This window comes from Colius striatus, chromosome Z (genome assembly GCF_028858725.1).
Source record: "Colius striatus isolate bColStr4 chromosome Z, bColStr4.1.hap1, whole genome shotgun sequence".
In the NCBI taxonomy this organism is placed as follows: Eukaryota; Metazoa; Chordata; class Aves; order Coliiformes; family Coliidae; genus Colius; species Colius striatus.
The window spans coordinates 38092301-38103229 of NC_084790.1; the positions used below are offsets into that span (position 1 = coordinate 38092301).

Consider the following 10929-nt stretch of genomic DNA (forward strand, 5'->3'; position numbering starts at 1 on the left):
CCACCCTCTTTCTATACTATACAATACACAATATGAGAAACCCAGCTATAGCTACTGTGTACTATGACGACTAAAATCAAGTTGAGATTACAGCCTACTAACAAAATTTCTCTCATTACTTCACAGCAAAATTGGAATATAAATTATTCCAGAATGCACAGTTAAACTCTAAAAGAACTTACTCTCACAGTTTCAAAAGTTAAAATGTTTAAAGGAAAAAGGGAAAGAAAAAAAAAAGACAAAAATGAACACAAATAAAGGCACAAAACACTGGAGGCTGGGGAACACTCCATAGCAGCATGACTATGCATTTGTTTGCCCTGTTGTTCTACTCTCTGCTCTACATCAATTATTAGCTACTGTCACAGACAGGACACAAAGCTGGACTGACCCAGCACAGCTGCTCTTACATTCAAAAGCCAATAAGTAAAAGGCTGAAGGATAATCCTCTCTCAGATTCATACTGGCTATGCTGATATACGAATCAAATTAATACTTCCCAGAACATCAACTATGAATTTGACTGGTCAATATGAGTTGATAAACTCATATTTAGAAAATCATCTTCAATTTCTCAAACTTATTTTCTTCTTTTATGCTACCAACTTGAGAAACAGAAAATTCAAGACAGCTTAACAAAAGATGTACTGTGACTGCCTCACGTCACATAACCCCCAGATCTGAATTCCGATCATGTATTTCTCTGAATACTATCAAAATGACAAGCAAGTCAATAATTATATCACCTACATCAGAGGAAAATTTGTGAAAGGAAGAAATATGATATCTAAGAATACTTTCCAATTAACATTGCATCTTCTCTGCAGCTTATTTTTCAGAGAAAGGACAGGAAGTGTAATTTATATAAATTTTATAAGATCCAAGTACAATTATTTAAACACAGAAGGCATCCAGTTCATTGGTCATTTTCAACTTAGAAAACTCTATCCCACTGAAGTAACCAGCTAACCTAAAAAACTGAGCTGGAAATACCACACTAATAGAAACAGTAAATTTTTTCCCATTTGGGTTTTCTTTTGTATTTTATGAAAAAAACAAAAAAACCCCACCCACCCCTCAATGTAATAATTAAAAAAAAAAAAACCAGTAATTTTCAGGCAACAGCTGCTCTTGATAGTCTCGTATTTTTAAGAGGTAATTATTTTTAAATCTATATTTTATTTATAGTCTGTTTATACTTCAAGCAGGAAGCTGATCTTTTATGCAGCTGATAATGTCATTGGTCACCATGTATCTTTATGTAAAGAGTTTACTGAAACTATTCTTTGTCCCTCTTTTGTAATGATGTACTTTTCCAAAAATTAATGCCATACTATTTTGCCTTCCTTACTTATATCTACAATCTATCCCTTACTAATAATTCTGCAGTCTTATACCAATAGCTGTACTTAACAATAAAGAAAAAATTTACGCTAATGGGGTATAGAGATGCACCTCTCTTTTTACCAAGCAAGTGCTAAGAGCAGCCGTTTTTAACATGGCTGTGTGACTTAGATCATCTTTATCCTTCCCCATCTTTTTGGTTACTTAAAAGTCTTACTGACAAGCAGCATGAAAGTTTGTTAACTACCCTTTTCTACAACTGAAAAAGAATTAAAAATAGGTGCTTTTCATTTTACATCTCAGACAATGGAGCATATTTAATTTCTACAACACAAATATTTTCAAAAATAGCTTTTTGAAGTGCTTCAGGAGCAGCTACCCAAATCAATAGTCAGACGGAGTTAAAATCATGGAAATAAGTAGCACTTAAGACTAAAATGAGCTTAGATAACATCTAGATAACAAAGAACTATACCAGTATTTTAGAAACAAAATTTCCCCCCTTTCAGGAAAGCTTTTGTTAAGGCTCTTACTCAGACTAATTTATTAACAAAATGAGTCCAACAATATTGCTATTCAGGTAGAATTTGGGAAAAGAGACTTCCTCATAATATTCAATTACTCAAACCTACCAGGACCACTGCTGCAACACTCTGATGACTGCAACAGAAGGGTAAGAATGTGTCCTTCAGAGATTTCAGGCACAGGCTAACAGCAAATTTCGGTCACATAACTAAGAAAACACAGTTCTGACTAGGAGACTTTGTTCTTTGAGACTGGGGGTTTTCACTGTTTTTTGGGGTTTTTTTTTACTCCATTTTCTCACTTATGCATCCTTATCAGCCTTCCCCTCCTTCATAAAATGCAAGAACTTGGTATACACTCTTCATTAGTCATGTTCTTAAGTTTTCATAACTCCTACCTTTTTTTTCTGATCCATTCTACCTAAATTTTTCAGCATCACAACAGATTGTTGGCAAATGAAAAATAACAGTTTTCACAGCATACACAAATATTGTAACACTACAGATTTTTAAACTAGGAAAAAAGCAAACTACATTTTACTGTGAAAGTGTTCTAATTAAAACAATTTGCCAAACTTCAGTCAGTACTTGTGTAGCAGTGTTACAGCACCTTCCCTTCTGTGTCAGTATGCATCACAGGAGTGCTGCTCAGTGTGCAAATTCACCTGCACTACAATACAGGCATCTGAATGCAGTTAAAAACACTTCAAGATCATTAATGAATATACTGAACAGTATCAGTCCCAGCACCAACCCTTGAGGGACTCCACTACATACAGGCCTCCAACTAGACTCTGCTCCATTGATCACAACTCTGCCTTCTTCCCTTCAAGTAGTGAACAGTCCACTTCAATACCTGATCATCTAGCCCACACCTTCTCAGTTTTATGGTGAGGATGCTGTGGGAGATGGTGTCAAATGCTTTACTGAAATAAAGATAAATCACATCCACTGCACTAACACAATCTATCCACCTGGGTACATCTTCATAAAGGCTATTGGGTTGGTCAAACATAACTTCCCCTTGGTAAAACTATGTTGACTGCTGCTGATCACCCTCTTGTCCTTTAAATGCCTAGAGAAAGCATCTAGGTTAAGTTGTTCCATAACCTTTCCGGTGATGGAGTTGAAGATGACCGGTCTGTAGTTACCCAGTTCCTCCATCCTATCCTTTTAGAAGACTGGAGTGACATTTGTTCTCCAATCCTAGGGCAACTCTCCTGTTCTCCACAACTTATTGATGAACAGAGTGCACTGTCAGCAAGTTTGCTGATGATACTAAACTGAGGAGAGTGGCTGACAAACCAGAGGGCTGTGCTGTCATTCAACAAGACCTGCACAGGCTGGAGAATTGGGCAGGGAGAAATCTAATGAAATTCAACAAAGGCAAGTGAAGAGTCTTGCATCTGGGAAAGAATAACCCCATGTACCAACCAGTAGAGGTTGGGGAATGAACTGTTAAGAGAGTAGTGTAGCAGAAAGAGACCTGAGGGTCCTGGTGGATAGCAGGATGAGCATGAACCAGCAATGTGCCCTCGTGGCCAAGAAGGCCAATGGCATCCTGGGGTATTTCAGAAAGAGGGTAGTTAGTAGGGCGAGACGGGTTCTCCTCCTCTTCCACTCTGCCACTGTGAGATCACATCTGGAGTATTGTGTCCAGTTCTGGGCCCCTCAGTTCAAGAAAGACAGGGAGCTGCTGGAGAGAGTTCAGTGCAGGGCCACAGAGATGATGGAGTGGAGCATCAGCCTTATGATGAAAGGCTGAGGGAGCTGGGACTCTTTAGCTTGGAGGAGACTGAGGGGTGCTCTCATTAATGTTTACAAATATGTTAAGAGTGGGTGTCAGGAGGATGGAGCCAAGTTTTTCTCGATGTCCAATGATAGGACAAGGAGCAATGGGTACAAGCTGGAACTGTTGGAGGTTCCAAAGAAACGCTACGAAGAATTTCTTCACTATGAGGGTGATGGAGCACTGGAACAGTCTGCCCAGATGGGTTGTTTAGCCTCCTTCTCTGGGGACAATCAAAATCCACCTGGACAAGTTCCTGTGTGATCTAGGTGGTCCTGCTCTGGCAGGGGTGTTGGACTAGATGATCTTCCAACCCTTTAGACTCTGTGATTCCAAAGAAAATCAAACCTCTTATCTAAGCTTTTTGCAGTTACCAAAGCCTCAAGTCACAGGCTTGTGTCTTAGTTGTAAGAAGGCAGCTGGTTTTATGGTAGATGACTCATATAATTTATTATTTTAAAAGTCTCATGCAGGAGTCTCAATTAGTATGAAAGATAAAAAGCTTATCTGATGTTTCATTACATTCCCTCAAACTAGTCAGCCATAATTTTAACATCAATTCTCAAGCCATCCTGTACCTCTCTTGAACCCTTTTTTTCTGCAGTGTTTGTGGGGATATTAACAATTGGTAAAGAGCAGTTTTTCACTCTAACTATTTACTTATTTCCACTTTAAAAAGAAAAACTCTACCTGATGTTTAGCATCTCCTTAATTTATTAGAGAAAAACTGAGATTGTTAGGTAATTGCTGAAGTACACATGAAGGTCATGAGATTGGGGAAATAAGTGATGTATTTCTGGGAAAGCTATCATTTACATAGTTTCGTTATTTACTGTAATTATGATAAGGGGTGTGTTTCTTTACACAGCATCAACACTGGATATGCTCTGACAAAAAACAAAGTCCTGAAACTAAGCATTGCATGAATCTCAATGGTGAGATGGGGAGGAAGTCTGAAGAACATGTATGACAATGACTAAAACATTCCTGTCAAGCAAGGGACAGAAGTTAGAGAAACCAGAACAGTTTCTAAGATTCAAATGACGGTGAGAGGGAGGAAGACCAATACTGTACTATCATGGAAACACAGCATTGCTTAAACATCTAAGAAGCAAATTATACAGATCCAAATTGCAGAACAATCTACTTTGTCAAATATAAATAAAACCCACAAGATATTAGAGCAGTTGTTTTATTCCCAGCCCTTCAGTGGAAAAGTGCTGACATTTTGTTAGTAATCCAACCAGGCCAGTGCACTACAGAATTACAAAACAAGGGTCAATTACAGTGCAAGCACAGACAGGAAAGCCAGGTGTATGCCTTAATTTTGGGGTGTATATACTCAGCACCTCCAATTCTCACTTTTAAAACCTGCCAAAAGGCTTTATATTGCCCAAAAAGTTAGAAGATCACCATCATTATAATTTCCCCTTTGGTCTCCCTATACAAGAACCACCCACACTACAAGGGTAATACAGTAGAAAATTTCTCACATAGCAGGTATGACCTCTCTCCAGCTCTTTTTCAAATTGCCACTTTCTAACTCAGAAGAATTGAGAAAATTACCTTCTTGTTCAAACCCAAGCACCCTGTTGTAGTTACCCATCTTAATAACGGCATACTGCAAAGATAGGGTGTAAAGTGCCCCAAGCTTTGTTTATTTGGTTATATTTAAAATGCCATTTCTACTGTGAAGTCCCATTTCTTCATGTTTCAAGCAGACCATGTATTGCATTAGTACACAAAGACAAAGAACACACAGGCTTTCCATAAACAGTCTTTCCATTAGTTTGGAAGAACTGTCTTTGAACTACCAAAAAGTATACACCAGCTACCAGTTCCCCAGTTGCTTGCAGCAAGCACTCCAAAACAGGTTTGTTTGTTTTTTTTTTTCCCCTCCCCTACCACTCAGGCTCTCAGCATCAGACAGGTGTGCAGTGCCCATCCCTGCTTCTTCCATATTGATCGAGGAAGCTGCAAATGGCGTGGTCATCAAATCTCAAGCTGAATTTGGAAACAAAATTCACCCAGCCTTCCTGCAAATAACCCTTAAAAATGCCTGATGTTTTTGTAGGCTGTAAACTGCAAATAGCACCCTGAGATGATTGCCCTGAATGCAATACATTACGAACTGCCATCTGGGCACATGAAATCAGTTTACAATGCAGTTTAAAGTGATACAAGAAGAGTAAGAAAAACAATACAGTTCAGATATTGAAGTTAAATGGAATTTCTGTACCTTATTTTTTAACTGCATGATAGAATGAAAGAAATTATGGACATGGGAGGCAAAAAGAGGAAATGAGGAGTTTTTCAAATAACATTAGCCAAATGTGTAAAGCTTGCTCTCAGGAAGAAAAAAACTCAGTTTTCTCATCAACTTTATTCGTATCTGCCTAGTGTTGCAGCTAGAAGACTCAAATAGGGAGAACTTGCCATACAAGTAAAGATGATAATCAAATTACTATCTCATAGGACATATTATGAATAATAACCAAAAGTACTAGTGTTGGAATTTGATACTGAAGAGTATAGCATCAGAACCCAAAGACTGTTAAGCTCAAAAAGGACGAAATGAAGACCTACAGACATAAACAGCACTTGACCATCAGTAGCTGGCAACTCTCCAAAGCTTCTGAAGGCAAACAGGTCTGAAAAGTTCCTAAAAGCCATTTGTTCTGGTATCATCTGGGACAGTTAATTTTTGTCCTGATAGCTGTCAGAGTGCTGTATTTTGGATTTAGTCTGAGATTAATGTTTGTAATACACTGATATTTTAGCGGTTTCTAAGTTGTTTGTCAAACTAGCCAAAGGGCTACTCCACACCACAGAGCATCATGCCCTGTATATAAACTAAAGGGAGTTGGCAAGGAAGGACAGGTCACTGCTTGGGAACTGGTCAGCACGTGGTGAGTTTAATTTAATTGTACATCACTTGTCTTTTCTTAGGTTTTATTTCTCATTTCTCTTCACTCTCTCTTTTGTTACATTCCTTTTCATTAGAATTTTTATATTATTATATATTATTATTATTTATTCTTATATTATTATATTTTAGTTATTAGACTGTTCTTATCTCAATTCACAACCTCTACCTTTTTCCCCCTCCCCTAGTTCTCTTCCTTATCCCTCTGGGAGAAGGAGTGAGTGACTCTCTGGTGGTGGTTAGTTGCTGGCTGAGGTTAAACCATGATATCATCGCAGACTCAGAGCTACAGGAATCTAAGAAAATGGAGATCCCTCTAAGGAAGGACATTTAAAGAAGCCTGACTACAGATAAGCCACTGTGAGACATGGCTCCCTACTATTTAGGTCCTCACAATCCAAAGGCAACAGCTGAAAATCCAACAAAGGAAGTGGTGTTGGTCATCCAACAGGATAGGTGATTCATTTAGAGCTAAGCAAAGAATGTAAAAGCAAAAGAAGTGTGGATTACAAGCCTTTTACAGTGCCCAGAGCTTGGGAGGTATGTAAGCTTCTGTAATTCAGCTTAAATACCTGTAAAGTAGTCAGAAACAAATATGAATTATGTAAAAAAGCACGCAAGACATATCACGGTTACACACACAACCATGACTGGACTCAGTGGAAGGATTCCTACTAACCTGGTCAATAACTCCAATTGTCCTTTCTGGCTTTAAGAAGTTACAAGCTTCATTTCAATAGTCTAATCAAAACAATTTGCTTTATCCCATTGTTAATTCCTTACAGAAGACTGCAATGGGAGTTGCATGGTAGCAAATCTGTCCTCCTTTTCTTTTTCTGTTCTATTCTAAGCAGGTAATATAACACAAGGCCAAAACCTAAGTACTCTGAAGACAAATTACTAATTTCAATTTTGTAATCAACAGAAGACACAACATATGACCTTAAGTAGACAAAAGCATTGAGTCTGACCTGTATCTGCATAGTTTTTTCTTACTATATCAATATCATGACCTGATACATATTTGTGCTGGGGACAAGTTTTCCAGAGTTGATCATCCTTTCAGCAAACTGATTCTCTTCAGAAAATTGCTGTCACAAAAGAGGATTTATTAGAATCCTCTCAAAAGATGGGGTACAGCCAGTGCTGAGTGGCCCAAAAGTTGAACAAACAAACAAAAAACCCAAACCCCTTATCAACACTTCCCCTCACAACAGCAAACCACAGACTTTACCCTATGATCTTTAACCAGGCTATTCTTGTTTGTAGCGAGTACACATATGATGCATAAATGCATATAAAATGTCTTTCATAAACATAATAATATATTATCTTTAAAAGGCAAAGTACCAAGAAGTTCCGAACAGTAAAACCCTGTTGTACCAGACATGGTGTATATTCTGGGAAAACATGGGAAACTCTGGAACTTACTACTTCATGGGAAGCAGCAGAGAAGACGGCAAATTAAAAACACATAAAGAAAGGTAGATCAGCTCTACAAGTAGCAAAGCATTTCCCGAGCCTTACTGCACAAAAAGTCAGGAAGAAGTAGGTCCCAATGCAGCACAAACACAGTTAACAAACCTCCTTGCATCTATTATTAGTTCTGAAATACTTAACAGCACTAGCCTCTTGCATGGAGTGAACAGTCAGTATATAGTCCACAGGCATGGACTAGAGAAAATCTGACTTGTATGCTATGTTCATGAAGCTATCACTAACAGTGCTCTGTTTATACTGATACTGGCTTGTTTTCATCTCACATGTTTGCAATAGGGCAGCCATTGTAACCAGAAGCATATGGATGAGGTACTGTTTATAGCGATTCTCTACTTTGCCTAAATCAGATATTTCACATCAATCAACACAAAGTTCAGCTGTTTGGTTAAAAAAAACCAAAACCAATGTGATCCATGCAACACAGTATTTTATTAGTGTAAATTAGGGCAATAATTTAAAATACTGAAACTAATTATTTATATAACTGTTGTAACAGCTGGAAAAAAACATTCACTGTGCTGGGTGTGGAAACCAAGTTATTATCTAGCTTAATTAATGTCTTGCTGAGACTTCAACCTCTTCTGTTTTCTTTAAAATTAATACACAAATAGCTATATGATTGCTGATCACTCATCTGTAGCTTCTCTGACAAAAACTCTAAATGCTCACTGTTTCTGATAAGGGGTTCACAACTAAATTTAAATCAGCTTCTTATTCAACTGCAACCACCATGACAATTTCTTTTTTAAACAAAGGCTACATATAGTCAAAGTGCAAAACATCTTTTTGTATAAAAAACTTATTTTGCATCTTTCCTGAGAACTCCTTTTACAAAATGAACATCATACACACTAAGTGGTTATACTGCTACTACTACAAGTCTCATGGAATCAGCAGGTGGCTGAAAACACCTCATGGCAAAAATAAATATCATGATAGTCACCTATTAAATTTTGCATAAAAGATTTCAAGACAGACCACATCTAAAAATTACCACTTCAGCATTTAGGTTACTAAACCCATTCATTAAAATTCTGATCCTGTAAATTTCGTAAACATCTAACACTGGATACAGTAACAAGTGTGTCATGTGTTTGAACTGTTAAGGCCTTTGTCCCACATTTCATTGACTTGTTTTAATTTTAAAGACAGCATCTCACTAAAGCAATCATGTTCATTTGGAGGTAAGAGTGGGAGGAGATGTAAGAGCTTGTGTCTTTACACTTAAAAAAACATTATGTTTTTGCAAGGAACTAAAATACTCTTGTAAACATGATATGCATACACAGAGATCATTGTCAGTTATGGTAAAACAGCTTAATAAAACATTCTCTAAACACAGATTTTTGCAAGGAACTAAAATACTCTTGCAAACATGATATGCATACACAGAGATCATTGTCAGTTATGGTAAAACAGCTTAATAAAACATTCTCTAAACACAGATGATACCAGGGAAAAAACACGAGTGGCAAAATTGTTGACACAGTCTCTTATTAAGCTGAAAACTTTACTGATGCTGCTAATAATTTTACTTCCTTTGCATTTCAGAGTCCACTTTTATCCATTGACTCTGTCATTTCTGTCCCTACTTCCTCATAAAAAGGATCTATTCAGGATAGCAGCAGTCCTTGATCTCCTGAAACCTAACGTATTTCTAAGCACCAAGTTTATTCCTTCCCCCAGACGGCACTCTTCTGGCTCAGGGAAGATCACTGCTTGTAGTGGACCAATTTGTTTCCTGCGTTTTATTTGGCCCTTCGAGAGAGTCCAGCCCTCACCTTAGCTCTCAGCAAGACAAGATGAACTACACATCTGTGCAAGGAACAAGTTCCTATTTGTCTGAGACAAATATTACAGATGTTATTGTTGCTTCCTTCCTCTTCTCCTTCTCCCCACCCCCACCCTCCCAATCTGAGATCAGAGGAGGATGTCTGGAGCAATCGAACAAGCCAAGGCGAGACGAGCGCTTTTTGGTCTTAGAGCAAGAGGCTCACGATAAGCACCGTGGCCTCGGGCAGGCTGGGACATCCGGCCAGGGATGGCGGCAAAGCCAGCCACCGAGGTGCTCCCCAGGGGCGCACAGGCCGCAGCGGCCGCCCCAGTGAGGTCGACAAGCTCGTCGGCGTGGGCAGTCCCACCGCAGCGCGGACAGTGCCAACACCCTCTCCTACAAGCAACGGCCTCCTTCGTGAACAACCCCAGAAGCCGACGCGGGGCCGCTCGTGTCCAAGGGCGGGGGCAGCGCTGCAGCCCGGCACGGCCCCGCTGTCGGCAGGGGCTGGAGAGAGGCTTCCACCTACGGGCAGCTCCGCTCACTACAGGGCGCCGCGCAGCTCACCGGCGCCGGGCACTGGCATCTCTCTTCACTTCCCGCCGCCGCCCACCGGACCCCGCGGCCGCCCCGGAGCACCAGGCCGCTCGCCGCTCCCCATCAGGCCACGGCGGGAGCGCAGCGAGGGCAGGTGGCGACTCCCGCTCACACCACTTCCCTCCCACCCCACCCCACCCCCTCCCCCGCCCCGCCCGCGGGCCCCAGCCCTTACCTCGGCTGAGATCGAGGGGGACGTTCTCCTCGCCGCTGTCGTTCCGACCTGCGCGGACGGAGAAAGAAGCGCGTTAAGCTGGCGGGGAGGAAGAAGCCAGGAGAGGAGAAAGACAGAGGGCAGCTACGCAGCGGCGTGGTGCGAGTGGCTGCGGGTGGGCAGCCTGCCGCCGTGGCCTGCTCAGGGCCCCTTACCTCGGATGCGGAGGTGTCTCAGCGAGCGGGCGCGGAGACTCACGGCCATGTTTACGGCCCCGCAGTCACAACACCGGAAGCCTCGCCCGCTCTCGCGAGGAGAAAT

General features: G+C 40.5%; 1 protein-coding gene across 2 annotated transcripts in view; it reads right to left on the reverse strand.

Annotated features, from left to right (window-relative positions):
* Positions 1-10929, reverse strand: part of RICTOR (RPTOR independent companion of MTOR complex 2) — a 93894-nt gene extending 82965 nt beyond the window's left edge. For both annotated transcript variants that reach the window (XM_062017710.1, XM_062017709.1), the window contains exons 1-2: positions 10824-10929; positions 10630-10677 (exon numbers count right to left, since the gene is read on the reverse strand). In XM_062017710.1, the coding sequence (XP_061873694.1) occupies positions 10630-10677; positions 10824-10872 (97 nt within the window). In that variant the 5' untranslated portion in view covers positions 10873-10929. The remainder of the gene's footprint in view (positions 1-10629; positions 10678-10823) is intronic.